The sequence below is a fragment of the Brachycentrus maculatus genome, unplaced genomic scaffold (genome assembly GCF_059751285.1).
Source record: "Brachycentrus maculatus isolate JH-2025_06_01 unplaced genomic scaffold, ASM5975128v1 h1tg000183l, whole genome shotgun sequence".
Taxonomy (NCBI): Eukaryota; Metazoa; Arthropoda; class Insecta; order Trichoptera; family Brachycentridae; genus Brachycentrus; species Brachycentrus maculatus.
Genome location: NW_028280934.1, coordinates 273,396 through 300,000, shown reverse-complemented (window position 1 = coordinate 300,000; position 26,605 = coordinate 273,396). Strand labels below are relative to the sequence as shown.

General features: G+C 35.4%; 2 protein-coding genes across 2 annotated transcripts in view; one reads left to right on the top strand and one right to left on the bottom strand.

The window, feature by feature from the left end:
- The window catches only part of ndl (serine protease nudel), a 38,710-nt gene extending 27,883 nt beyond the window's left edge, over positions 1–10,827 (top strand). Inside the window, exons 17-23 of the mRNA XM_088262540.1 lie at positions 100–498; positions 2,098–2,286; positions 4,892–5,042; positions 6,559–6,736; positions 8,290–8,478; positions 9,411–9,750; positions 10,512–10,827. Coding sequence (XP_088118666.1) covers positions 100–498; positions 2,098–2,286; positions 4,892–5,042; positions 6,559–6,736; positions 8,290–8,478; positions 9,411–9,750; positions 10,512–10,827 — 1,762 coding nt within the window. The remainder of the gene's footprint in view (positions 1–99; positions 499–2,097; positions 2,287–4,891; positions 5,043–6,558; positions 6,737–8,289; positions 8,479–9,410; positions 9,751–10,511) is intronic.
- Positions 10,828–11,704: 877 nt separating this feature from the next.
- Positions 11,705–25,443, bottom strand: LOC148307953 (ATP-dependent RNA helicase DDX54). The gene is made up of 14 exons (XM_088262545.1): positions 25,371–25,443; positions 25,061–25,267; positions 24,144–24,323; positions 23,612–23,795; positions 22,547–22,721; positions 20,662–20,833; positions 19,251–19,461; positions 17,830–18,077; positions 17,229–17,438; positions 16,323–16,460; positions 15,587–15,762; positions 14,377–14,512; positions 12,916–13,084; positions 11,705–12,140 (listed from the first exon to the last, which is right to left on the bottom strand). Exons 2-14 carry the CDS (start codon positions 25,241–25,243, stop codon positions 11,944–11,946), a joined length of 2,379 nt encoding a protein of 792 aa, XP_088118671.1. The 5' UTR covers positions 25,244–25,267; positions 25,371–25,443; the 3' UTR covers positions 11,705–11,943.
- Between the last annotated feature and the right edge of the window lie 1,162 nt (positions 25,444–26,605).

Genomic DNA, 26,605 nt, shown 5'->3' with positions numbered 1-26,605 from the left:
TTTCAATGCCTTTATCAAAATTACATGTATTAATTTTGATCGATTTCGCTGTATGTTATGTTTCATATTTCTCAACTTAATTAAATGTCTTTTTTCTAGGGATTACGAGTATTTCAACCCTGTTATACTGAGAAGCGGAATTCGTTTCCAATTTGAGAGGTCTCACGATTCTAGTGATCCAACACTCAGCGAAGTCCAAGACGATCTTGAAAATTCAAGTCGAAGTGCCCTTTCGAGCGTCGCCAACCAAATATTCATGCCAACCCCTAAGGACTCAGACTGCAAGGGGTTGTTTATCAGATGCGACCAGACCCTCACCTCTGACCTGTCATCCCATGTGATTCCACACTCCCAGGGTGGTATGGACCAGAACTCCAAGGACATGTATCTGTGGCCATGGGTAGGAAAAATATATGTCGAAGGAATATATAAATGCTCAGGAGTGCTCGTGGATAGATCTTGGATACTGGTGGAGAAAACGTGTTGGTCTGAGCTCGGGTAAATATTTTTTTTAAATATTTTTATCTTCTTCCTGGCTCCATCCCAACTTATCGTCTTTATAGACTGTTGGGGTAAGCTATCCTTGTACTCGGGATGTAGATCCTTCTGTCATGGACAAGTCCCCAGGCCATTTTTTAAAAAATATTATAGGTAGAGGTTTAAAATTATGTTATTAAATAATATATAGACATAAATTATTTTTTACAGAAAAATTTTATAGTTAAAACCATGGTCTTCAACATCTGCCTTATGTATTTGGCAAAGAATATGATAAATAAATAATATATCTAATGATATCGGTAACGACGCAACATGGTCACTGGTCAAATAAAATAAAAGTTGATAATACTACAAAGTAGTTGTTTTATTGTATAAAATACAGTTCCACTAAGATATGTCAGTATTTCATTTAAATCTAATATAAGAAATTAAAGTGAAAACTTTCTCAATGTAAAAATGACTGCTATACAGCTGTTGTCATCAGCTGACTACATATAGACTTACATTACGCGAATGCATTTGAAAGAATTTCAAAACCAAAAGTCGTGTCGTATTTTTGCATAGCATATTTTATTACTCGTTTTTAATACATTGCAACATTAAATTTAATTGAATGAAAGCTTCAAAGCTCTCCCGCGTAATGTAGCGCTTTTCTAAATGGCACCTTTTTGTACGACGTGCTCGTACCAGAGCTTAATAATAATGTTATTCTGGTTTAAATTTCTTATTGCGGTTAGTGTTCATATATTCTCGTGGGTTGAAAGCATTGTATTACGATAATGGAATCTTAATTCATTTATACCCACTCGTATTTTAGAAATTAAATCTCGTGTTCAGCATTGGTGGTAGTGTTAATATTACATTTTGTAATATGAAAATAAGGTACATTACATTAAAGATCACGAAATCTATAGATAGAGATATGAACACAATGAATGCGTCACAGGTATTTATTAGTTACTAGCATATACATACGAAACACGTTACAAAGAATTGTGTTAACATTTTGAATTCAGCATTAAATGTGTTCACATTAAATGTCTTCTTCTTCTTCTAACACTTATCCGCACCCAATGGCGCATAGGGCACTGCAGCGTATAGAAGTCGTGTTATCTTGATCGTTAAATACACGAAGAAAAGGGGATCAGCCTAGCGCTTCAGGTACCAGTCCAGGGTGATATTAATAAATATTAGACTGAAAAAAAAAACAATAATATTTACTTTGACCCTCTTGGTAATCGAACCCGGGACCTCCAGTATGGTAGCCGAGCGTGCTGGCCATTCCACAACGTAGGAGGTATTTATTAGTTACTAGCATATGCATATGAAGATTTATTTATACGAGTAGAAGAAATCGACATAAAATTGTGATAATATTTTGAATCAAGTAGTAAAAAAAGTAGTATTATGATATCAATCCTTTTTTACTCGCACCACATCCAAAAGGGAGGAGTTGGAATATAATGAATGAGTAAAATGGGAGCATAATTAATAGCGCGAAGAGAGCAGGAATACATTGAAAGTCTACCGTGTGGGTACATTTTTGCGTACAGACGTTTGTGAAAGATGATATTATGGATTTATCTTTTTTCACAGATTGAAGCATCATTATGTTACCGTTATTCTCGGAAGCAAGAGGTCTATTCCAAACGTTGACGGACCCTATGAACAAGTCTTCAAAATCGACGGACAGAAAAAGATTTCATACTCTTCAGTATTACTGCTACATCTTCAACACCCCGCCATTTTCTCAAGATACGTCAAACCGATAACAATATCATACATGTAAGTAAATTACATTTTAATTTAACAACTAACTGTACCCGCACACGCGTTGCTAAATCTGATTAAACGGAAAAGTTAAAGTTAAATTTCTGATTTGTTTAATTTCACAACGTTTGCGGAGAAATGCAAATATTAAAAATCTATAAAAAAAACAAGCGCAAGTGACTGCAAATGTCAAAAAACACCCTTCCCGCCACGAGCAATGTTTAGAATTGCATGTGTTTCTATTAATTTCAACAGATGGCGCTGCCATTGCGGTAAAAATATGTTTTACCTATTTTATTTTATTTTATTTTATTTATTTACGGTTCACAAACAATGAAAAACATATTACAATAAACGAAATACAGTGCAATACAGATAGTTTTGATGTTTTTCATCAATTACATGGGAACACAACAAGCTTACAGAAACAATAAAGGTGCAGGTTAAACACATATATAAACAATAGTAATTTGGTGGTAAAAAAAAGGGTAGTAACAATTAAAAGTAATGAAGTAAGAAAAATAAAAATAAAAATTAGAAGTAAAAATAAAAAGTGAAATTAAACTACGCTACATAAGGTATAAAATTCAAGACTCCACCAAATTGGTGAAATCAATTTGAAATTGATTTCACCAATCCGGTAATAGTCCTCTTGTATTTCTCCGTGCCATCATTAAATATGTCGATGGTGACATTATCAGTATTTTCTAAATTATTATACAATCTTAGCATCCTAGAAATGGAGTTAAAGTGTGCCATATTATTGTTATATACTGGGAGAGAAAATGTGTTGTGCCTCCTTAATCGCCGAGAGGGAACATTCATTGCTATCTTCTCGACACAAAATGCTGAATCAATGTTACCATGGATTATATTATAAAGATACAATAAGTCTGCAATTTGTCTCCTGATTTCCAATTTGTCAATATTGAAATATTCTAGGCGCTCCTCATAACATAACAGAGTTCGGCCTAGGTGACATTTAAATGTGAGCATACGAAGAAATTTTTGCTGCACAGACTCAATCATATTTACATAAGTCAAATAATGAGGTGACCAGACAACACATCCAAATTCTAAGTTACTACGAACCAATGAATAATATAAAGAGATTAGTGATGCTGGATTTTTAAAAGGTTTAGCAATTCTAAATATGAAGCCCAGCATTTTTAATGATTTTTCTTTGACTTTATTGAAATGCGTGGAGAATGTTAAGGTCGACATTATTAATGGAATATATAAAGTTTTTTTGGATTCTATTTCTTGTAAACGTAATTTTGAAACATTTTTGAACATTTAACTTCATATCATTCAACATACACCAGTTGTTCAATATATTTAGATCATTTTGGAGGAGTTGAATGTCCGTTGTAGTTTTTATTTTTTGAAATATTTTCAAATCATCGGCATACAAGAGAAAATTACATTTTAACTGAGATCCAAGATCATTGATAAAAATTAAAAACAATAGTGGACCAAGGTTAGATCCCTGCGGCACACCTGATGTGACGAGTATTGGAGATGATTCATATCCATTCAGACAAACCACCTGAGTTCTATTTTTTAAATAGGATGTTATCCAGCGCAGGAGGTTGCCATGAATGCCAATTGCTTCTAGCTTTTTTAATAATATGTAATGATTAACTTTATCAAATGCTTTTTGAAAGTCAGTGTACACTGCGTCCACCTGATACCCTTCATTCAATACAGAACAAATATAATCACAAAATTCAAGTAGGTTCGATGCTATTGAACGCTTTGGAACAAATCCATGTTGTTTAGAGCTTATTAGTGGCCTACAGTATGACATAATTACAGCGTAAATTAGTTGTTCAAATACTTTTGCAAAGCACGATAATATGCTGATAGGTCGGTAATTTCTCATGCAAGATTTGTCTCCTGATTTATGGATGGGAATTATATTAGCCATCTTCCACAAATCGGGGAAGATACATTCATTTAGAGATTTGGTGAAGATAATATGTAATGGCACACACAATTCGTCACTGCAATTTTTTATAAAAACACTTGGGAGCTGATCAGGTCCTGGACCTTTGTTATTATCTAGTTTTTTAAGACACAACCTTATAGTCTCTACACTTATATTTATGTTAGAAAGATTGAACTGGCTCAATGTATTGAGGTGATCAACAAATGTATTAGATAACTGACTAGGATTTGATTGATTAAAAACAGATGCAAAATATTTTGAGAATACTTCTACTATGTCTCCTCCATTATTTGCATGTATATCATCAAAGTTCATAAGTTTGGGAACGCAATTTGTGGCACGAAGAGATTTAGAATATGACCAAAAAACTTTAACATTTCCCACCAATCCTTCTTCAATGGAATTTATATAATTTTTAAAGCATTCCTTTTGTAATGCTTCTATCATAGGATTTTAAAAAAAAAACATGTCTCAGGTGTACATAACACGCGCGTGTGATAGTGAATCCAATGTTATGTCAAAATTTCGAAGAAATCGGTGGATTTCTTTAGGATATTTGAGATATTTTTAGGATGGATATTTTTATTGATATAGATAGCTAGTTTCTGAGAAAAATATGTATATAGGATGATTGCAAACAAAAACTTTACATATACGTATTTTTTCCAGAGACATGTCTAAAATCCAGGATGATATTTGCCTTGTGTCGGGGTTAAACGAAATTGGTAACTCCATTTCAATTTTCCTGAATCCCGTGAATACGGAATGTGGTTTGACTATGCGCTGTTTCACGAGAAGCCACTATCCCGAGGAATGTCAAGTGAGTTTATTGAAATATAAGGACTTCCCTTTCTACATTTACAAATAAAAGATGGCACAACAATTTTATTATTCGAAGTTTCGTTTATGTACTTAATGTAAATACCAGAGGCGGGCAGTGATTGAAATTGCCGGCAGTACATTTCACGTATAAAATAGTAATATGTAAATAAAAAATGGTCTGCTTCAAAATATAATCATCATTTTTCTCATGGAAAATTACAATCAATTTATTATTTTGTATTGTCTTACAATAGTTGCTTTCTAAAAAATAAAATCGATCGAACCAAGAAATACTCAGTCTAATACTAATGAATTATGTCCTCATAAAGCAAATCGACGTTTATCGCAATGTTTTGATTTTTAATCATTTTAAAACAATCCTTAACTTTTGAATTGGTTGAGATATCCGCGTTAACTAGTCACATTGGTGTATACCAGTGGTTTTAATCGGTGCTCTTTGTAGTATGAAGATAGAATTTATGTAAACATAATTTAAATAAATAATAAAGCTTACCATCTCCAGCTCTTATTTTAAGACAAAGTTAAATACAAATATGCACAGATGTCATTACTATACTAATTACATCATACCAACTGACTTCAACGTTCATTAACGTCAATACTCCTTTGACGAAAATTCACACCGGCGTTCATTTACGTCCATACTCCCGGAAAACCTAAAAGACTCAGCCATCTATAGCATTATTCCGCTGCGTGTGTGCCGCGGCACACTTGTGCACCGTGGTGATTAGTTGGTGTGCCGCGGAAAAAATTCTAGTTTTGTAAAAATAACACAATTGCTCCAAATTTTGATTGCCTGTGCTCAGTTAAGTAGGCTCACTTTTCGAATTAAACATAATATGTTACCATAATATGGTAAATATGCACCACTGAAATTTCTTAATTTGGTAGGTGTACTTTGAATAGAAAAAGTTTGCGGAACACTGATGTATAGGAGCTTGGAATGGAATGAAAATTAGATTACAATAAACCCCCTACAACGTTGAGATAGGTACCCCTTTATCATAGGCAATGTTGTAAAGGGTTAATGTTTTAAACTGTATTTTTATATTTTTACGAGCGGAAATTATTGAAATGAGTCATTTAAAATTAAAATACAATTTAAAATCATTAACCTGCCTGTAACTATAACTTCCCCTAGCGATAACGCGGTACCTATCTCAACGTTATAGGGGGGTTTACTGTATGTATCGGGTGTTTAAATATGATTTCGCCTTTTGTCAGTAGATGTCGCTAATTCTATTTCATCTGGCAACACTATTTTTTGACAGGTGTCGCTTGTATTAAAAAATATAATAATATCCATTGAATGATAACATTATTTGATTTGTACAGTGCTTATTTTCGATGAAATATGGAGAAAATAACCTTATGGAATACATCATGTTATATAACAAGTAAACCTATTGTACCATAAAATCCCTTATTAAATTTTAAAACAAAATTCTTTTCTGAATTTGAAAATCTGACGTTTCTTCACCTGATATTTTCAGCATCCAGTAGGGTTGGCAAAACACGCAGTCGCCTGGAATGGTATCGTGGTTTGTCATGGAAACCAGGGCTGGTATCCTGCAGCAGCGTATAGTGAGCCGCTTGGTCTATGCGGGTTCAGGAGAGTGGCAGCCCTAGAAGACTTGATGTACAGACAGCCGGACATTATAGTAGAAATAGGTATGCTTATATTGACGAGTTGGTTGCTTATGCTTTCTGATAAAACTAGCGACTAGAATTTTGAACTGCATAGTGTGAGTACATGTGGAGCGAATGGATAACAAGAGAATGACTAAGAAAGTATATGTGGCAAATGTGCATGAGAAAACAGAACGGTACGGCCAAAAAAGACTTGTCACGATCAGATTAATTAGAACCTAAAATCTGGTGGTGTTAAAAGTCTACCTAATCAGAGGGCATGTATGACTAGATGTATGGATGTGAAGGAAGCTACACCCATACATCTAGTCTATGCCATCGATACATCTATTCTAGTGTTTTCAAGACAGAAGAGTGTGGCGTTTCATATTCTTTGCCTACCCCTGAAGAGAAACGGTGCGATAGTTTCTCTAGTAGTAGTGTATTTAGCCAAGGAAATTTTAAGAAGCTCCATAAGTCTAGTACCAACTCCCGTAAATCTGCTTGAATTAGACATTAGATTTGATCATTAACCCTTAGAGTGCGAACCGTCGATAGATGGACTCTCTATTAATGTGTATAAAGTGCGGAGCATCGGAATACCGACTATTGCGCAATTTGATTTAGGTATTGACCTGTATGGACGTATCTTAGCACGCGCATTTATAACGTTTTTAATAAGTTAAAACATTTATAAATTACCATTTAAAATTATTTTGCTATGAATTTTCATTGATTTTTGTATTTAAGTAAAAGTTTTTTATTTCTACCTACGAAATGTCAAATTCGTCAAGTAGTGATGATGAAAAGCAATTAGCAATTTATGCAAAATATGTGAAAATAAGCTCAGCACTCTAAGGGTTAAAAGCTAACTAGTGCAAACACATGTTTTTTTGCGTACTTCTTGCTCATAATATATTTAACAATTACGCAATTATCACAAACTTATGCAAGAAAGACATTTAACTAACTAACCGTCACGCGGCTTCGTTTCAAGGGAAGGCAGAGAATTCTTCATCTTCTCTGCCTACCCCCGCAAAGAAATGACGTGATGGTAGTGATGTAAATTAGGTAGAGATATAACTCTGTGAAGACCATATATACAAGTTACAAATATGTGTGTTAAAATACTTGTACATTCATATCACTCACTCCTTTCAAGAACGTCATAAATTAAAAAAACTTGATTTTTCAGGAGAACGTTTTTAAAGTTTAAGAATATAATACAATGTATTAAAAATAAATATCAAGCCACTTACTGAACTTTTTACTGTGCAACAGATTTTTTTAGGTAAAACATGAAGGTTTTATCTTCATTTGAAAAATATTAAGTATATTTTAAAAAATAATTAAACAATACCTTTTCTTCAAAATGCAAAAACAACACTTTCTGCCCTGTAGCGGGAAAATATTAAGTTAAAAATATGCCTCTTTTGCTGGGATATAGTAGATTTTCTGGGCATTCCGAAAACATGCACAACTGAAAATTGACGATTTTTGATTTATGACATTCTTGAAAGGAGTGAGCGATATATACAAGTTACAAATATGTGTGTTAAAATACTCGTATATTCATGTGTTGTTATATTTTGCAGCTAAAAATCTCCCGGAAAGTCTACCGGAAGTTTTGTGCCCGGGAGTCCGGTGTAATGAAGGCCAATGTATCTATCCCAAAAAGATTTGCGACGGTGTTCCTGACTGCCGAGATGGACTGGACGAGGCTCCTTACCACTGCTTGAACAAAAAAGATCACTGCTTAAAGAAACCAAATCTTCCAGAATGCGGTTAGGATTCAAATATTACATTTTTTTGACACCCCTGGGTGTCGAACCTGGGACTAAGGTTTGACCTCTCCATGCGTACCATCTCCCAACTGTAGGATCATAAAATGCCATATCAAATAGCGTGTGGCCCCACGTATGGGGCGTAGTAATTATTTCTTAAATATTTAGAGATTATGTAGGGTTTTGGACTACCAACACCGTCTATTGAAAATGCAACATAATCAAATAATTTAAAATAGGCTAGTTACATGTTTGTCAGCCTCCGTGGTGTAATGGTTAGCGTGTTTAGCTACTACGGTAGGTCCTGGAGGTCCCGGGTTTGATTCCCAGGGTGGGGTGTGAAATAAATATTAGACACTCTAATATTTATTTAACATTACCCTGGACTGGTCCTTGAAGCGCAGGAGTGATCGCCTTGCCTTCATGCAAATAACGATGAAGATAACACTGCATCAATATGTTGCAGTGCCCTGTGCATCATGGATAAGGGTTAGAAGAAGACATGTTTTACCGGCTGAACAAACAATGTTTAAAATATCTTTAATATCTTACTACTGGAGAGGTTAAAGGATCTATAAAAAAGCGGGTTTGTTTCGTACAAGCAATATTTTATTTCAATTAGCAAATTTGTACCTTTTTCAAAAATGAATCATTTATTTTCACCCTTTGACTGATGAGTTTTAATGAAGATTTTATTTGGAAAAAGACCAGTTTTTATTTTATTTCAAATGTTGAGATATGTTCAAACATATGAAATAATACTAACATTGAGCAACAGAGTCCACCACAGTCTTTACACATAGAGCCACCTTGTGAGAATACACCCAACTACCTCATAAAATCAGTTAGAGCTATTTCTTCGCCAAGGTGCTCTTACGAGGTACGGGCAAATCTGCAAAGTATTAATTTCAACATTCATGATTTTTTTCCAGTTTGTGCCGCTTCCCAAATCAAATGTCACAATGGCAACTGCATACAGAAAAGCTTGTTTGCAAATGGCGTCGATGACTGCGGCGACAACAGCGACGAACCAGAGATCCTCAACTGCTTCTCCTACCTGGCCCTCACCAACCCGTCCAGGATATGTGATGGCGTCACCCACTGCAAGGACAAGACGGACGAGATGTCATTCTGGTGTCGCTGTCCCGAAAAGTCCTACAGATGCCAAGAGTCCGAAACGTGCATCCCTCTGGACTCGGTTTGCGATGGCCAGAAGGACTGCTCCTTGGGAGACGATGAACATTCTTGCATGGCGCTCAAATCTTTGAATGAGTTAGTATATTAATTTATTTCACAATTTCAAAACTACAAAAATGTGCTCTCGTTGGATTTTCCCATTCCGAGGTCACATTTTACAATTAAATATTCATGATTATTTATTACAACATTTTGCGTATATCCAAATCCTTGTTCGAAAATCTGAAATCATATAATTCACACATTGTTTCATTTGTCAATTCGCGGCAGCATCAATGGTTGGTTTGAGTATTCTGTTATTTAGCAGAAACCCTTATTTTAACACAATGCTTGCGGGAAACGCTTAAAAGCATTTTTTATATACTGTTCATAGAGATCGGAAGACGCTTTTAAGTGTTCTACTTGTTTACATTTAGTAGAGTGCGAGAGACGCCAAAAACATTGTACATATATTATATTGATGGGATTGGGTTTACAAGTAACCTTGTGATTAAGTTTTACTTATGATTAGTATACGACCCTAATTAGTTTGTGTCGGGTTGTGGTCCCGTGGTTAGTGTCGTGGACTCTTGAGTTAGAGTTTCTCGGTTCAAACCCACACTACCACAATTTGATACCTATTTCTAATAATGAACCACTTAAAAATTGAATTGCTGAAATTGAAGTATTTTTATAAATATTTTTTTTACTAATTATTGTCAGGATTGATGAAAAAACCGCGCGACAACAATGTGTCAAGATATATGTATGTCTGTAAATACCCAAGACTTCTTCATTCATGTTGAGATGTTCAAATGGCAATCAATGGCCTAGTTCATAGCTAATTAACCTTTCAGATATGGAGTTGGCGAGGTAATTGAACGCCATTTTGGAATTTGGCACACCAAATGCTACGACCGCAGAAACTTCACCAAATTTGAGCTGGAAGGCATCTGTCGGCAGCTCGGCTACACTAGCGGGCACGCCGAAATGCTGGAAAACCTTCACTACAACATGCCCATCACTGAAGTTGTCCCGGATTCCTACATAGACGTCTCGTTCAAGAGAGGGGTGATTGCGGTTCGCAACACCGATGAACCATTTGCGGTTGAAAAATATATTCATAAAAATACGTTATGTCATCGATTGTTGATTGAGTGCACAGTGATATAATTTTTTATATTTTTGAAATACTTTTTGTAATATTTGTAATTAGGTATTATGAAAAATAAATTTAATTGAATTATACTCTTTGTCTTAATAAATTTAATTGAGTTATCATTTGAAGATGGTGGGATATTTTACATTCCTAACTAATAACTCATCTTCTTCTAACCCTTATCCGCACCCAATGGTGCATAGGGCACTACATCGTATTGACAAAATGTTGACACACAAAGGAAAGGTGATCAGCCTTGGGCTTCAGGTACCAGTCCAGAGTAATATTAAATAAATATTAATTCGAGAAATCACTTATATTTATTTGACCCCCCTGGGATTCGAACCCGGGACCTCCAGTACGGTGGTAGCCAAGCATGCTGCCCATTATACTATGGAAGCGAACAAAACTGCTAATAACTAAGTAACTATGACATCACTTCCTCACAGTGATAGATAGAGAGAATAGAACGCCACACCACTGTCTTTGAAAACAATTATCTCCTCTTTTACATTCATGGGTCTCCTCATACATATATTCCGATTATTCCAACTCCTGAACTGACCACTTTTGCGTGTTCTAGTATTGAAATACTTAATCGCGCAAACTTTTCCTTCATTCATTCTTTCCGTATATCCAAACCATCTTAAAACACCTTTTTTAATTTCATCGATAATGCTTATCTCAGCCTTGCATTCTTCCCTTATTTCACCATTTGAATCTATCATACATTGTTTTGACACACATGAAAAAATCAATGAGGTAGCATTCCAATCAGGTAATTGAAAGCGTAACCGTTACTCATCATTTATAACTAGTACTGGTCACCAGTCTAGAAGTATTTATAGATGTGGAATGTAGAAAAATAGGAATGTTAATTAAATACAAACATTTTTTTTGTTCAATAAAATATATTTATTACCAGTTTTTGTATATAGATCTACTGACAGTTTTCTATGTACTAAGCGAGTATCTATTAGGTTTAGAAACGATATAATGCTCTGCGATTGCTAGTCGTGGATACATTTGGCACCTATTATAGAAACCCAGCAAAGACATAGAAATGCCTATAGATTAATAATATAACAAGACAATATGTTATCAAGATTACTATAAAATTATGATTTATATCATCTCTTCTTTCCTCTCTTGCTTCCTCCGCCTTTCTTCCCTTTCTTTGACTTTGCCTGTTTGGATTTCTGCTTTTGTTTCTTCAATCTTTCCTTCAGGATCTGTTGGTTGGTCTTCAATTCTCCACTTGCCTTATATGCCTTCTTCTTCTCTATCTTCTCGTTATACTTCATCCACCTCGGCCGGAATTCTGAAACTAGAGGAGAAAACAATGTGATCAAAGGTGATATGCAAAAGCTGTGACTAAAATTAATGCAAATTTGCTATGAGTAAAATGTAATATCAATTTTAGAATCTGTGACTAAAATAAGATATTCGATGCAAATGTTACGAGTTAAGTGTAATATGAAATTTAGAGCCTGTGGCTAAAATAAGATATTCAATACAAATGCTTTAAGTAAAATGCGGTTTAAGCAAAAAAAAAAAAAAAAAAAAAAAAAAAAAAAAAAAAAAAAAAAAAAAAAAAATAAAAAAAAAAAAAAAAAAAAAAAATGAAATATTCACATGGAAGGGTGTGATTAAAATGTGATATTCAATGCAAAGACAATGACTAAAATTCTATGAGTAAAGTGTGATATTTAATGCTATAATAATTTTGGATAGTTTGTATCGTACCATTTTTGGAAAGGTTAACTTAAAAATATGTTGAGGTGTTTTATTTCAGATTGCACATAAATGTGTTATTTTGGAAATAGCCTATAAGTGGGAGAGAAAGGATCGGGAAGGAGAAGGTATTTACATCGCAAACCCAGATAGACTTTCAATTAATGATAAATTTTTCTATGTATTTTGAAATTCACGAGAACCAAAACTGCAATGCTAGTTTCGCAGTCGAGTGTTTACCTAGCTAAGCCAGGGTGCTTATCAAAATATAGTAATTAAATAATATTCATCACCAACTAACCAAAAACTGAAAAAGTGAATAATTTATATCTTATTGTGTAATCTTGACACATAGTATGTATTCTTACCAGTTTTGTTGAGTTTGGGTTGCTGTGTCCCATCATCATCATCATCACCGACTTCTGCCTCTTCAGTCTGATGATTCTTCTCCTTCCAAGCCTCGTATCGGCCACTGCGATAGGAAGCTGGAATCCGGCCACCTGATTCGGTGCGAATCATCTTGCCGCGACCACCATCCTTTAAAATAAAACGAGTTAGTTAACCTATCCGGACCTAAGAGAGGGATTTGAAATTCCCCAAAACAGTGTTACACTCGATAACTTGATAATCATTCAAACAATTTGATCCATATTTTTTGTAATTATTAAAATAATACTTCAGGACTTTTTGTTTTAAAATATTTAAAACTTTTGATGATGAATTTATTGTTAAATAAATATTGGCACTTCTTGAATGTTTTCCGCAGATACTTTGTGGCACATTTTATAAACTTTATAAAATGAAATAACTTTGTTATAACCACTTTTTTATTAATACAATTTTTTTATTAATAAATTGTTTTAATAAAAAACCGGTTATAACAAAGTTATTTCATTTTATAAAGTAAATATTGGCACGATCTATATTCAATGCCACACAACTGATATGTGATCCAATGGTTCAAAGGTTCGTGTCACTTAGAACACAGTATCACATTTTATTTATTTCACTCTAACTACTGCGTGTCACAATTGTGTGGAAGCGAGACAGCAATTATGAGGTGCATTCTTCTGATCATTCAAGACACGATTCGCACAATCGATCTGTAAACATACTACCGACATCACGTCGTTTGTTGCAAGCTCCGTATTATTATTACAACACAATATTTCTTTCAATACAACTGGGTTTTTTCAAATACCCTCCTTCAGATCATGTGTAATTTTTAGATACTTTGAGTGAGAAAGGTTAAAATCACACATTTTTATTTTCGAGATAGCAAATTAGGTTATTAAGACACTATGGACACCGTTCGATCGATTGATGCTTAAGAACGGGAAGGGTAGTTAGTACCTTCTGCGCCGGCTTCATTTCAGAGTCAGAATAGAAGAAATTACTAATTTAATATTTTTATATGAATATTATGTACCAATCTCTTTGTTAAGGTCTTAACTATATGTACAAAATTATAAAATCCCGTCATCAGCGATCCGCAGGCGTAAAAAACACTCGTCCGAAGTGTGTTAACACATTGTTTGCGGGAAACGTTTAAAGACGTCTTTTACATACTGTTAGAGAGCAGGAAATGCTTATAAGCGTTCTATTTGCTTACTTTTGGTACAAGAGTACCAGAGATGTACAAAAAATATTGTACAGATCGGGATTGGGTTTGCGGTTACTTGTGATTAGTATACTGAAAGTGGGGCGGCAAACTGTCTGACCATAATTAGGGTGGAAGTTGGTGAAAAAACCGCCTGCAAACAATGTGTTAACAGGGAATAACCTTATTTCTATGGAATTGGATAGGTCCAAAATAATGGAAAACTCACCGGATCTACATGAACCATTTTCTTCCTTTTCCTGTCCCACTTAACGCTTTGGTGACCTTTCCTCAAATCTTCATGAGTATCAGGAGCCAACTCTAGTTGGGCTTTTTGTGCCTCTGTTCCGAAATTCACGGCCAAACTGAGGATTAATATAAAATAATCAAAAAATATTCACATAACAACAAATAACTATTTGAGTGCTGGGCAAACAGAGGTATTGTTGACACTCCCCAGTTATTGTCACTTCTAAGGCAATTAGGTAATTAAACTTTGGAGTGTGAATTCAAATTGAAAGAAATATCATTTTAATCAAGTTATAATAAATATTTTCTCCAGATTCATAATGTTTGAATACCTTTATATTCATGTGCAACGCCATTCTATATAAAAAAAAAATACCATTATATTTTCTGCCAAATTTCGCAACAATGCGGGCAGTTATTCGATTTTTGTGCAGAAAATCAGGTTTGGCATAAAACAGCTATACCTTTTTGAACTAAAGGTTATATTCAAATGAAAATTTAGTTTTTAGAGTAATAATGATTAATTTATTATGTGATAGACATTTAATGGATTTTTTAGATCACAAAATCAAAATATGTATGTAAGTTTCCTGCACCACACTGCTAATTTGTATAAACGTTTTTGGACAGCTCCCGACAAAAATGTGTTAACTTATGTTTAGAACTACATATCTGCACAACAAAATAAATAGAACACAATTTATAAATAAAAACGATTTACAACATTTTGAGTGTGTCCAAATACTTGTTCACAAAATCTGGATTATCTCCGATTACAGGAGTTAATAATCCAGGATTCGGATCTCACATACTAATATAAAAGTTTCCGCTTAATAAAAAGCTTCTTTACATCTCACCAATAGATGTCTCTAGTGAAGTTCTAGTGATTCAAGAACAAGGTTTCTAAATTGGTTCATATATATAGAACTTCCAAGAATTTGAGTAGTGTAGTTGTCAATAATGGGTAGAATTGGTGAATGTTACACGTGTGTAAAGTGATCACTTAAACCAGCCTATGACGGTCGTCAGCCCCGTAAATGCCCAGACTTCCATATTCTTCTTCATCTTTGATGAGATGTCAAAAAATAATATGAACGATATAGTTGTAAATCAATATTGATTGCACAAATCTGTTTGAAGTGTCAATGACTAGGACATTATATACCTGATACTGAACGAAAAAATCTTACCCCATTTCCGTGTGTCTGTCGCTAGCTTGGTGAGGAATATAATTAGGATCTCGTACAACTTCCTTTACTTTCTTTTTCTTCTTGCTGTATAGTTTATCTGCATTGAACTTGGTGTGGCCTCCAATTATAGTTGGAAACGCCTTTGATAATTCGGCTTCATCTTCATCAACATTTTTCTAATAAAAAATATATACTGTTAATATTCACCATTGCAATATTGTAACTTGTAAATGGTGAAAATCATCAAAGATGATTCTCCAAATTTTTTGCTAAAAATGTGAATTGCTTAAGATACAAGTATGTATTTTCAATTAATTTTTATTTGACAGTTCTAGTGTAATCCGGTCAACCATTTTGTTTGATTGACCAAAAATTGCTGCTCTACGCATTTGGCGGTGCAAAGATTCAGTACATATTTTTTGTTATACAGGTGGCAGAGACCAAATGACCGTATTCGAAATACAGATCATTAATTATTGCGTTTTTGGGATAAAATAATCACAATCATTAGTTAATGAATGAAAATTTTAATGTACATAATACAGAAGAAAAAATTATTAAAAAATAACTCCCTATAACTCAAAAATTAAAAGTATCGCATCTACTTCAAATGTCATCATTTAGTCCCCGCCACCCTGTATTCATATTTTATTCTTAGATATTCCAGTGAATTGTTAAAATTAATGTGATTTTGTGGATAATATGAAGAAAAAAAAGGAGGAATAAAACAACTTACTTGAAATTTAGAAGGGATTCCGATAGAACTCAATTCGGTCTTGACGATGGGTTTTATTTTGTCTTGGTGCCATAATCTCTTCGCCTTCATCGCTATGTAGTTGGGCGCGTCATTTTTAGCACCAATTTCCAAAATGTTCTGAAACAAAAACATGAACCAGGGTTTACAAAAGAAAAAGTTGACTTATTTTTTATTTACCTTAATTATAATGTCCGCCTCCGTAGTGTAATGGTCAGCAGGCTTGGCTACCGTTCTGGAGGTCCCGGGTTCGATACCCAAGGGGGGTAAAATAAATATAAGTGATTTTTTCACTGTAATATTTATTCAATATTACCCTGGACTGGTACCTGAAGCGGAGGGCTGATCACCTTTCCTTCATGTGTAAACTATCAAGATAACACTGCGTTTATATGACGCAGTGCCCTATGCACCATTAGGGTGCGGATAAGGGTTTAAAAAAAAAAATAAAAAAATTATAAGTAACGTCCACCTCTATAGTAAAGTGGCACATTAGCATCGGAATAATCGGCGGTTATGTATGAGAAGATGCATGAATGTGGAAGAGGTGAAGATTGTTTGCTAGGGCAGATTGGTGTACTATTTTATTATCTCTGCCTAACCCTGCAGTAAGCAGCATAATGATTATTTACAACATTTTAATGGTTATTTTTAACTAACCAACGTTAGTTATCACTCGTGTCAGGTTGTAGTCTCGTGGTTAGTATTGTGGATTCTTATTGGAGTTTCTGGATTCAAACCCACTCTACCTCAATTTGATATGTATTTTTAATGATGAGCCACTTAAGCTCACAAAAAAGTAAGAAATTGTAATATTTGTGAACATAAAATATACATTAAAAAAAAAATATATATTCTATTTCTAATCAAATAAACAAATCAACTGACCCCTTTAGGCCGGTAGTTTTTCATTTGTGCAATAAAGTCCTCCGCTGCAGACATGCTGGAGCTATTGGCGCCTTTTTTGCTGACCAGCAAAGGATGCACTTTGAGTGGGGCTTGCAGCATTTTGGCTCGCTTGTTGGATTCCGATGAGGCATTCTCTCTACAGCGTAAATACTGGCCCCACGCATTCTTGCATACTCTCTTCATTTCAGTCTGGAAACAATTTGAAAAAAAAACTGATTGCATGACACATAACAGCCAAATAACTTACAAATGGTAACTAAACATCAATTTTGAAATGTGCCATTGGCATGGGATGACTCAGTGAGGACACATTAATAAAAATTTGACAAAACTAAGCTGGACTGGTTGATTTCAAAATATTGAATTCCAGTAAGTGTACTGTAATTAAATTTTCCGGAATGAATGGTGAAAAAAAATCTGTTAAGGATGTTTTCTAGGCGATAAATTTTAAGTGTGAAAAGCACCCCTTGAGACGGATTCTGGAACCTCCCAAATATTACAGTATTCTTTGTGTGGCCTCAAAGTCAAAGATCTTTCGTAGGATAAATTGTACCAATACATTTAACAATTAAATTCTTACAATGTCCGACGCCTCAGTCTGCCACTGCAGCACGTCAGCCTGCCTCATGTCCAGCAGATCCGAGGGCAGGGTGCCCCACACGTGCGAGGGGCAGTCCCTCTCGGGGTCCGTCAGCTGGAGCATGTCGATGGAGTCCGCTGAAGAAGGGTTGGAGCCCAGGAACAGGTAGAGGTCCAGCAGGTGGGCCACGTCGTCCGGGGACACTATGGAGATGGCGCGACCGGACCTGCCCGCTCGGGCACTCCTGCCTGGAAAGGAAAACATAATTTTTGACATCTCAACATAGATGCGGAAGGATATGGAAGTCTGTATATGGATCACTTTACAAATGTGTAACATTTTTCTATGACTGACAACCACACCACTCGAGTTTTTTGAAGTCATATATATCGCCTCTTCACATTAAAAGTATACAATTTCCAGAAATATTTAAAACTGCGGAAACGTTTGGTATCGCCAGTATGCTTCTCTTAAATATTGACAAAAGAGCGTAGTTCAACAACCGCTCGCTTTGTTGTAAAGTTTTAGTCCATATTTAGTATAATTATTTCATAATTGTACTGAAATATATAAATATTGTATAAAATATTATTGTTTTACTGCGAAAATAATTATTTTTTTCCTTAAATTTAATCATATTCAATAAATTAAATATTCATGTACAAATTAAATTGTAAAAGTTAAGCAACATTCTATCTAGAAAAGTATTAAAACTCAAAATGATTATTTTTCTGACCTACGTTTCGGCTACTATATAACAAAATTAATATATAATTTTATCTTATTTTGAAAGACAGACAATGTAACTAGCAAAAATAAAGAATAAATGTTGAAAATATCATAATTAATAAAAATATTACACGATAGAACCTTTAACACGCTCTCCTGTAAAATTATTAAGTTTTGAGATTATACAGTTTTGATGCGAAGTAGCGATATATGATCAATCTCAAGACGCTCCATGATTTAGTTCACAATGGCCATTTATTATTGGATTAAGAAAGCTTTTATTTAGCAAATTTTAGTAAAAAACCTGACTTGTATATATAACCCACTAGTTAATTTTGTCTAGCCTCTCACCAATCTGATGATGTTGGTAGCGTGACATCCGCTTACTGGTCAAATAAATTTAACAGTTATTTTATTATATAAAATGGAGTTCTACCAAGAAATTTTGGTACAAAACTTAAACTTGATATGAAAACTTGTAAGTGGGGTAAATCCATCGTTCTTGAATAAAAATTTGGACAAGCTTAACATATGAAAACATAATTTCATTCTCTCAAAAAGTTAAACACTCGCGATACCTATGCTAAGAATCTTAGGCACAGAGAGAGTTGTTTTTAACATTTTGTTGTTGTTATGATAACAATAATTGCTGCCCACGTTTGCAGAATTGACCCATAGAAGAGTGGACTCACCGACTCTGTGAACAAACAACTTGGGCTTGGCCGGGAAGTGGTAGTTGATGACGGTATCTAGTGCGGGAAGATCGAGGCCTCGGGCCGCCACATCCGTGACTAGGAGAACAGGACACTTCCGGGAGGTGAACTTCCCGGCTGCTATCTTCCTGGCGGAACTGTCCAAGCCGGAGTATATGCACGCCGAGTCGATGCCCGCTCGGGACAAGATCTGTCAGGAAAATAACTAATTATACCATCACAGCTGATGTACTTCGGACACGTCATGAGAAATGAAAAATATCGTCTTCTCCACCTTATCGTACAAGAAAAGATTGAGGGGCGAAGAACTCAAGGACGCCGAAGGACATCATGCCTGAAAAACCTACGACAATGGTTTGGCAGAAGCACCAAATCTCTGTTCCGAGCTGCAGCATCAAAATTGAAAAAAGCCATGATGATCGCCGATCTTCGTTAGAAGTAGCACAGAAAGAAGAATAATACCATCACATTTTTTGACAAGGATGAAGAAGAATATGGGTATTTAACTTAACCTGTCCGGGAGTATAGCCATACATGTACGGCTGATACAAAACATGATTTATATCGACACATGTTTGAAACATAATTTATATCAAAATTATCAATGTCATATATGTAAATTTATTTTTTTTTTCAAAAAAATATGTTGCCTATAGCATTGACTATGATAAAAAAATTTAAAAAGTTTTTAAAAAAATCCAAAAAAAAACTCCCCAGATACAGTTGCTGCAAAAACTAACTCCCGGACAGGTTAATAAGATATTCTTAAATGATATTCATATTCTTGAAGGATAATGTGATAAACATTTTGTGTAGTTTTAAGTGTGTGAATAGTGCTATGGTAGTGACAGCTAGTATTGTTTGCATGCTGCGGTAGTGATTGTCCTGACGAAGAGACGGGTACGTCTCGAAACCGGTGGACATAAAAATCTCGGTGAGTGGTTATACTATGTACATACTAATATTACTAATATTTTTGTAAAAAAATATAAGAAAGTGATAATGAAAGCTTATGACCTGTCCATAGATTGGTTAAGTGATCATTTTACACAATGATGCAAGATTAACCATTCTACTTTAATTGACAACATTCATCTTCAAACTCTTATCCACACCTGATGGTGCAAAAGGCACTGCATCGTATAAACGCAGTGTTATCTTGATCGTTTAACACATGAAGGAAAGGTGATCAGTCCTCAGCTTCAGGTACCAGTCCAGGATAATATTTAATAAATATTAGACTGAAAAAATCACTTATATTTATTTAACCCCCCTAGGAATCGAACCTGGGACCTTAAGTACGATAGCCGAGCGTGCTGACCACTACGCTACGGCTAGCGTAATTGACAACTATGTACTACAATTTTTTTTTTCATAAACACATTCTTACCAAGTGGAGGTATTCGCAGTGATGTCTGGTGGCTGTGAAGACGATAGCTTGGGGGGTTGCCTTGGTGAGCAGGCGGGAAAGTAACAGTAGGAGGGCAGCTTCTCGCTGTTCTGTACGACACCAGATGTGACCCAACCACAGCTCGGATGGTAGTTTCCACTCCACGTCAAGTCTGCAATCGAAAAGTAACAAAAAGAATGGTAAAATTGGTCACATCGCTCACTCCTTAAAAAAGGTCATAAATCAAAAAACTTGATTTTTCGGGAGAACGCTTCCAAAGTTTGAAAATATAATACAATGTATTGAAAATAAATATCAAGCCACTTATTGAACGTTTTACTGTGCAACAGATCTTTTTAGGTAAAACCTGAAGGTTTTTTCTCCATTTGAAAAATATTTAGTATTTTGAAAGAAATTATTAAACAATACCTTTTCTTCAAAATGCAAAAACAACACTTTCTGCCCTGTAGCGAGTAAATATTAAGTTAGAAATATGCTGTTTTTGCTAGGATATAGTACATTTTCTGGGCTTTCCGAAAACATACACAACTGAAAATTTACAATTTTTGGTTTTTGACATTCTTGAAAGGAGTGAGCGATATGTAACTCAAACATATATCATGAATCTTCTCAAGTCCCCCCTATGTCGATTATCACTATGTCAATTATCACTGTCGAGTAAGTGTCCCTTTCTTGAGCAGCTCTTGTGTAGGATTGCGGTCCCGTGGTTAGTGTCGCAGACTCTTGAGTCAAAGTTTATAGGTTTGAACCCACTCTACCACAATTTGATACCTATATTTCGACGGCCCCTATGTAAAGTACTCTATCTGCAAATCTGTTACTTTACAGGAGAGAGCTTAGAAGATTTTTTCAACTTATTTTATTTTATTAATTAATGGTTTTATTCGAAATTCTAAACTAGTATTATACATTCAAAAACATCAAATAATGAATTAACTTGTTTTAAAACTTTATGCCTTGTCAAAATTAAGTAGTTAGCGTTTTAGGAGTTCAGTTCATTCCGAAAATTCGATGTAGATAGCGTCTTACACGCCTGAAAACTAGGCGTAATTTATTTTATACATTTTTTTGTTTGTTTATATTTGTAGATAACGGTCAGTTTATAACACACACCAAATATCTCTAAATTGACAAAAATATAGTTAGACCACTTTACGTAGGGCACGTCGATTAAATAATGAGCCGTTTAGGCTCACAGAAATAGTATAAGGTATTTTTGTAATTAGTAAAAACACAAATGTGTATTTATCTTTTAATATTTAATGTTCAACTGTAATCCCCGTCCAATCTCATATATTCCGGACCCAGAAGCATTCTGCCAACACCTCGTCGGCCCTCAATTAGGTGCAAGAGCTCGTACTTCTCTCCTCTAAGCACATGCCCCAGATAGGACACCTTCCAAACTTTGATATCAGTCAGCAACTGTCTCTACTCTTACTCTTTGGAGCACATTTGCATTGCTGACCATATCGGTCCATGGAATGCGTAGCATTCTTCGATGCAACTACATTTATAATGCCACAAATCAGTTCATAGTGCTGACCTTGAGAGTCTACGTGTGCTACTAGCGCTACTAGTGCTTTTACATTTTTTACAGAGTTAAATCGTGGACCAAACTCAATCTATGCAATTCAATATATACTTAATGCAGTGACAGGCACTGACTACCAAGCAAATAAGTAGGGTATGGATACCTCATAAGAAAATCAGTGGATATTGTTGGCTTAAATCAAGGGTGAGCGTAAGAGAGACCCCCAGGGGAACATGCCCAGAACAGTTAAATGGATTTGCAATTTCACTGCTTTATAAATTCCAAAAGCTGGTATTTCATGGAGGGCGGCATATTATTTAAGTATGTATTTACCGCAGCAAGATGGGATCGGAGAGTCCAGCTCTTGTGAACTCGACCAGAGCAGAGGGAAGGGTGGCAGAGAAAAGGAGAGTCTGTCTAGAGGTAGGAAGTCGGGCGAGAATCTCCCGGAGCTGTTCGCCAAATCCCAGTTCAAAGAGCCTGTCTCCTTCGTCAAAGATCACCATTTCTGTAAAAAAAAGACAAGCATCATAAGAATAAGTTAGAGCATCTTCTTCTTTTTCCTTCTTATAGATCCGATCTCTTGTGATCTTTACTGCCAGCTGCCACTTCATCGCTTTGGAGGTCTTCCAGGTGGTCTTCTTCCATATGGGTTCTCTTAAAGAGCAATTCCGTCCTGTCTATTTTCTTACATTCTATTGACATGGGCATTCCAGAATCATTTTTGCTGGCTTCCCCATCTGACTGTATCCTCCGTACTACACATTTTTCGAATTTCCAATGTTCCTTATTTGGTCTCTTTAACATATTTCGGGTATGCAACTCAATATTCTAATTTCTGAAGTTCTTGGAAGAGATATGGTTCTCGCTGTGTCTGCTCTGGTTTAAATCCCATTTTTTACATTTGTCTTGTATATTTTTACTTCGCTCTCAATATTCATATGCTTATTCTTAACATATCGCTCACTCCTTTCAAGAACGTCATAAATCAAAAAACTTGATTTTTCAGGAGAACGTTTTTAAAGTTTAAAAATATAATACAATGTATTAAAAATAAATATCAAGCCACTTATTGAACTTTTTAGTGTGTAACAGATCTTTTTAGGTAAAACCTGAAGGTTTTTTCTCCATTTGAAAAATATTTAAAATATTTCAAAAAATAATTAAACAATAACTTTTCTTCAAAATGCAAAAACAACACTTTCTGCCCTGTAGCGGGTAAATATTAAGTTAAAAACATGCCTCTTTTGCTGGGATATAGTAAATTTTCTGGGCGTTCTGAAAACATGTACAACTAAAAATTGACGATTTTTGATTTATGACGTTCTTGAAAGGAGTGAGCGATATGCATGATATATAATATATAATATTTTCAAAAAATTAAAGATGGATTCTTACCAACGCTAGAAAGTTGTAATTCCATCTCCACACACAAGTGAAGAAATCGTCCAGGCGTGGCCACTATGATGTCGGGTTTCCCGAGATGCATGGTGCTGAATTGTTGCTCCATGGAATCTCCACCAAGAACAGCATTAGACTTCAAGCCGGTGAAACGACTGAGGTCCCGCACAAACTTCAAAGTCTAGAAAAGTAATAACAGTAAATAAAAATAGGTATTTTTGGCTTCATAAAAACGACAAATATAAACAATGTTAATATTTTTTTTAGAAAGTTAGAATGTCTTCCAATTCAAAAGATAATCTTGAAAATAGGTTCGAGAAGATTCCATCGTCTCAGAATGTCTATTTACACAACATTTAAATTAACTTGGCTTACAGAAAGGACGTAAAAATTGGCTCAGAATGTATATATTTATACAATGTCAAAAATAGGCCTCGTACAAATTTGCAACAATGCTTGGAAGATGAGCCATCCTTATTGAATGCTTGAAAAAATTGTATAATGTAAAATTGCATGAAAGTATTTTTACCTGCAAAGCAAGCTCTCTTGTTGGTGTAAGAATCAAGGCTCTGACAGTTCTCACAGCTGATGTCTTCCCGGGAGTGTTGATAAGTTTTTCCAGCATGGGTAGAACAAAACAGGCTGTCTTTCCGGAGCCGGTTCTGGCCATGGCGACCACATCTCTTCCCTCCAATGCCAATGGAATACTCTAGAAAAGGAAAAGGGAAATTGAATTAGGAAGGTACCCATAATCCTGAACTAATTCCTATGTTATTTTTTATCTATACCATTGATCGAAGGAATAGAGTGCAAGATTAATGCTGGGAGTAGAACTTTGACAATATTTCTATTCATTTGTGTCAGGTTATGGTCCCGTGGTTAGTGACGCGGGCTCATGAGTTAGAATTTTTCTCGTTTCGAACCCACTCTACCACAATTTGATACCTATGTTTAATAATGAGAAATACTATGAAATTGAAGTATTTTTGTAAATAATAAAAACACATTTATCTTTTTTTTATTTTAACTGATTACACATTTCACATGGTTCGTACACAGTGCGTGACACTTCTGACAGAGGCCAACGTATGTTTTCCACACAGCTCATGACAGCGCGGGACTCAAATTTTGACTCAAAATATAATTCGTACAGAAAATTTATAAAATGGGGCTATGTCAATATTGACACCCGCATTTGACAAAATATATATGCATCTTAGGAGCAGGTGAGGAGTCGTAATAATCTGCGGGTATGTATGAGGAGATGCATGAACGTGGAAGAGGCGAAGAATATTTTCAAAAACAGAGTGGTGTGGCATTCTATTATCTCTGCCTACCCCTGCGGGGAAGCGGCGTGATAATTAGTTAGTTAGTTATATGCATCTCACTCGCATCACATATCGCGATACAAACTTGAGTTACTAAATAATAAAAATATCATCTTACTTTTCTCTGAATGGGTGTTGGAATTTTATAACCTCTATTTTTTATTCCCTTGAGAATTGATGGATCAAATCCCATGGACTGAAAACCGCCACTTTTCTTAGCTTTCTTCTTAGATACTTCCACATTCTCCAAGGTGTCACCATCGTCCACCGTCGCAAAGCCCGGTAGATCTTCTTCTGGCATTGTAAATGTTAATTACCAGCAATTCTGCAATGATAAGCAATCCGACGTAACAGAATATAACTCATCTAAAAGCGATCCAAAATTGTTATAAAATATCTAAATATGTTTAATGCTAAAGATCACTTACGTATTCAAACATTTTTTTATTTATAACCTAAAAGCACGAAAACAACAGCACATGGAATAGTGAATCTGACTGCACGTTGACAGAAGAAACTCGACTAGCGCCAACTAGCGTCAATTTAGTGCAACAGAATTTCATAAATAATAATGCGAATTCCATTAATGTTTTATCATATTACCAATCTACAACGAGAGATGTCTCTATTTTATTCAACAATATTGTACTTATTTACAATATTTAGGTAGGTAGGATACTTATTTGGCATTTTTAGAATTAAATAATGTCCAAGTGACTGAAATCTAGCCACGGCTCATACAAGGTGGCACAAAATTAATCACCCTATCGGAATATGTTATAATTTTTGCAAATGGCGTCGTACGTCGATAATTTTTGACATTTCTGAACCTGACAGGTGCAGTATACAAACAGACAAGCAATGAAGCGCTATACTTCGCAAGAGCGTGGAATAATTCTTTCAATTTTTTTGACCAATAATCGATCAGTGGTGTTAGCGCAGCGTGAATTTCGACGTCAATTTCCTAACCGTGTCGCTCCAACTGGGCAAACATTCCGGCGCTTAGCTACTCGACTCGAACAGACTGGAACCACAGAAGACCTTGCAGGGCGTGGCCGCCACCGGACTGGTCGCTCGGCCGAGAATATCGCGGCTGTGGCTGCCGATGTCGCTGAGAACGGTGAAACATCAACCAGACGACGGGCCACGCAATTGTGCATCAACAGACGGACCCTACAGCGAATTTTAATGAAAGATTTACACATGTTCCCGTACAAAGGGCAAACAGCGCATCAGTTAATTCCTGCTGACCGTCAGTCGGGTGTGAATTACTGTCAAGCCATCCTCAATCTCAACAACGAAGAGGATGATTTTGTGTCGAAAATCATCATGAGCGACGAGGCACATTTCCACTTAAGCGGTTACGTCAATAAGCAAAATCTTCGTTTTTGGGGCACGGAAAATCCACGTGTGATGCACGAAGAACCATTACATCCACTCAAAGTCACCGTGTGGTGCGGCATTCACGCGAGAGGAGTGATTGGGCCGTATTTTTTTGAGGACGCCATTGGCAATACGGTCACTGTTACTGACGAACGCTACAAGGCCATGATAAACGACTTCTTACTGCCGGAATTGAATGAGCGGGGCTTGGCGAACATGTGGTTTCAACAAAATGGCGCAACCGCACACACAGCACGAGCCACAATGGATATTGTGAATG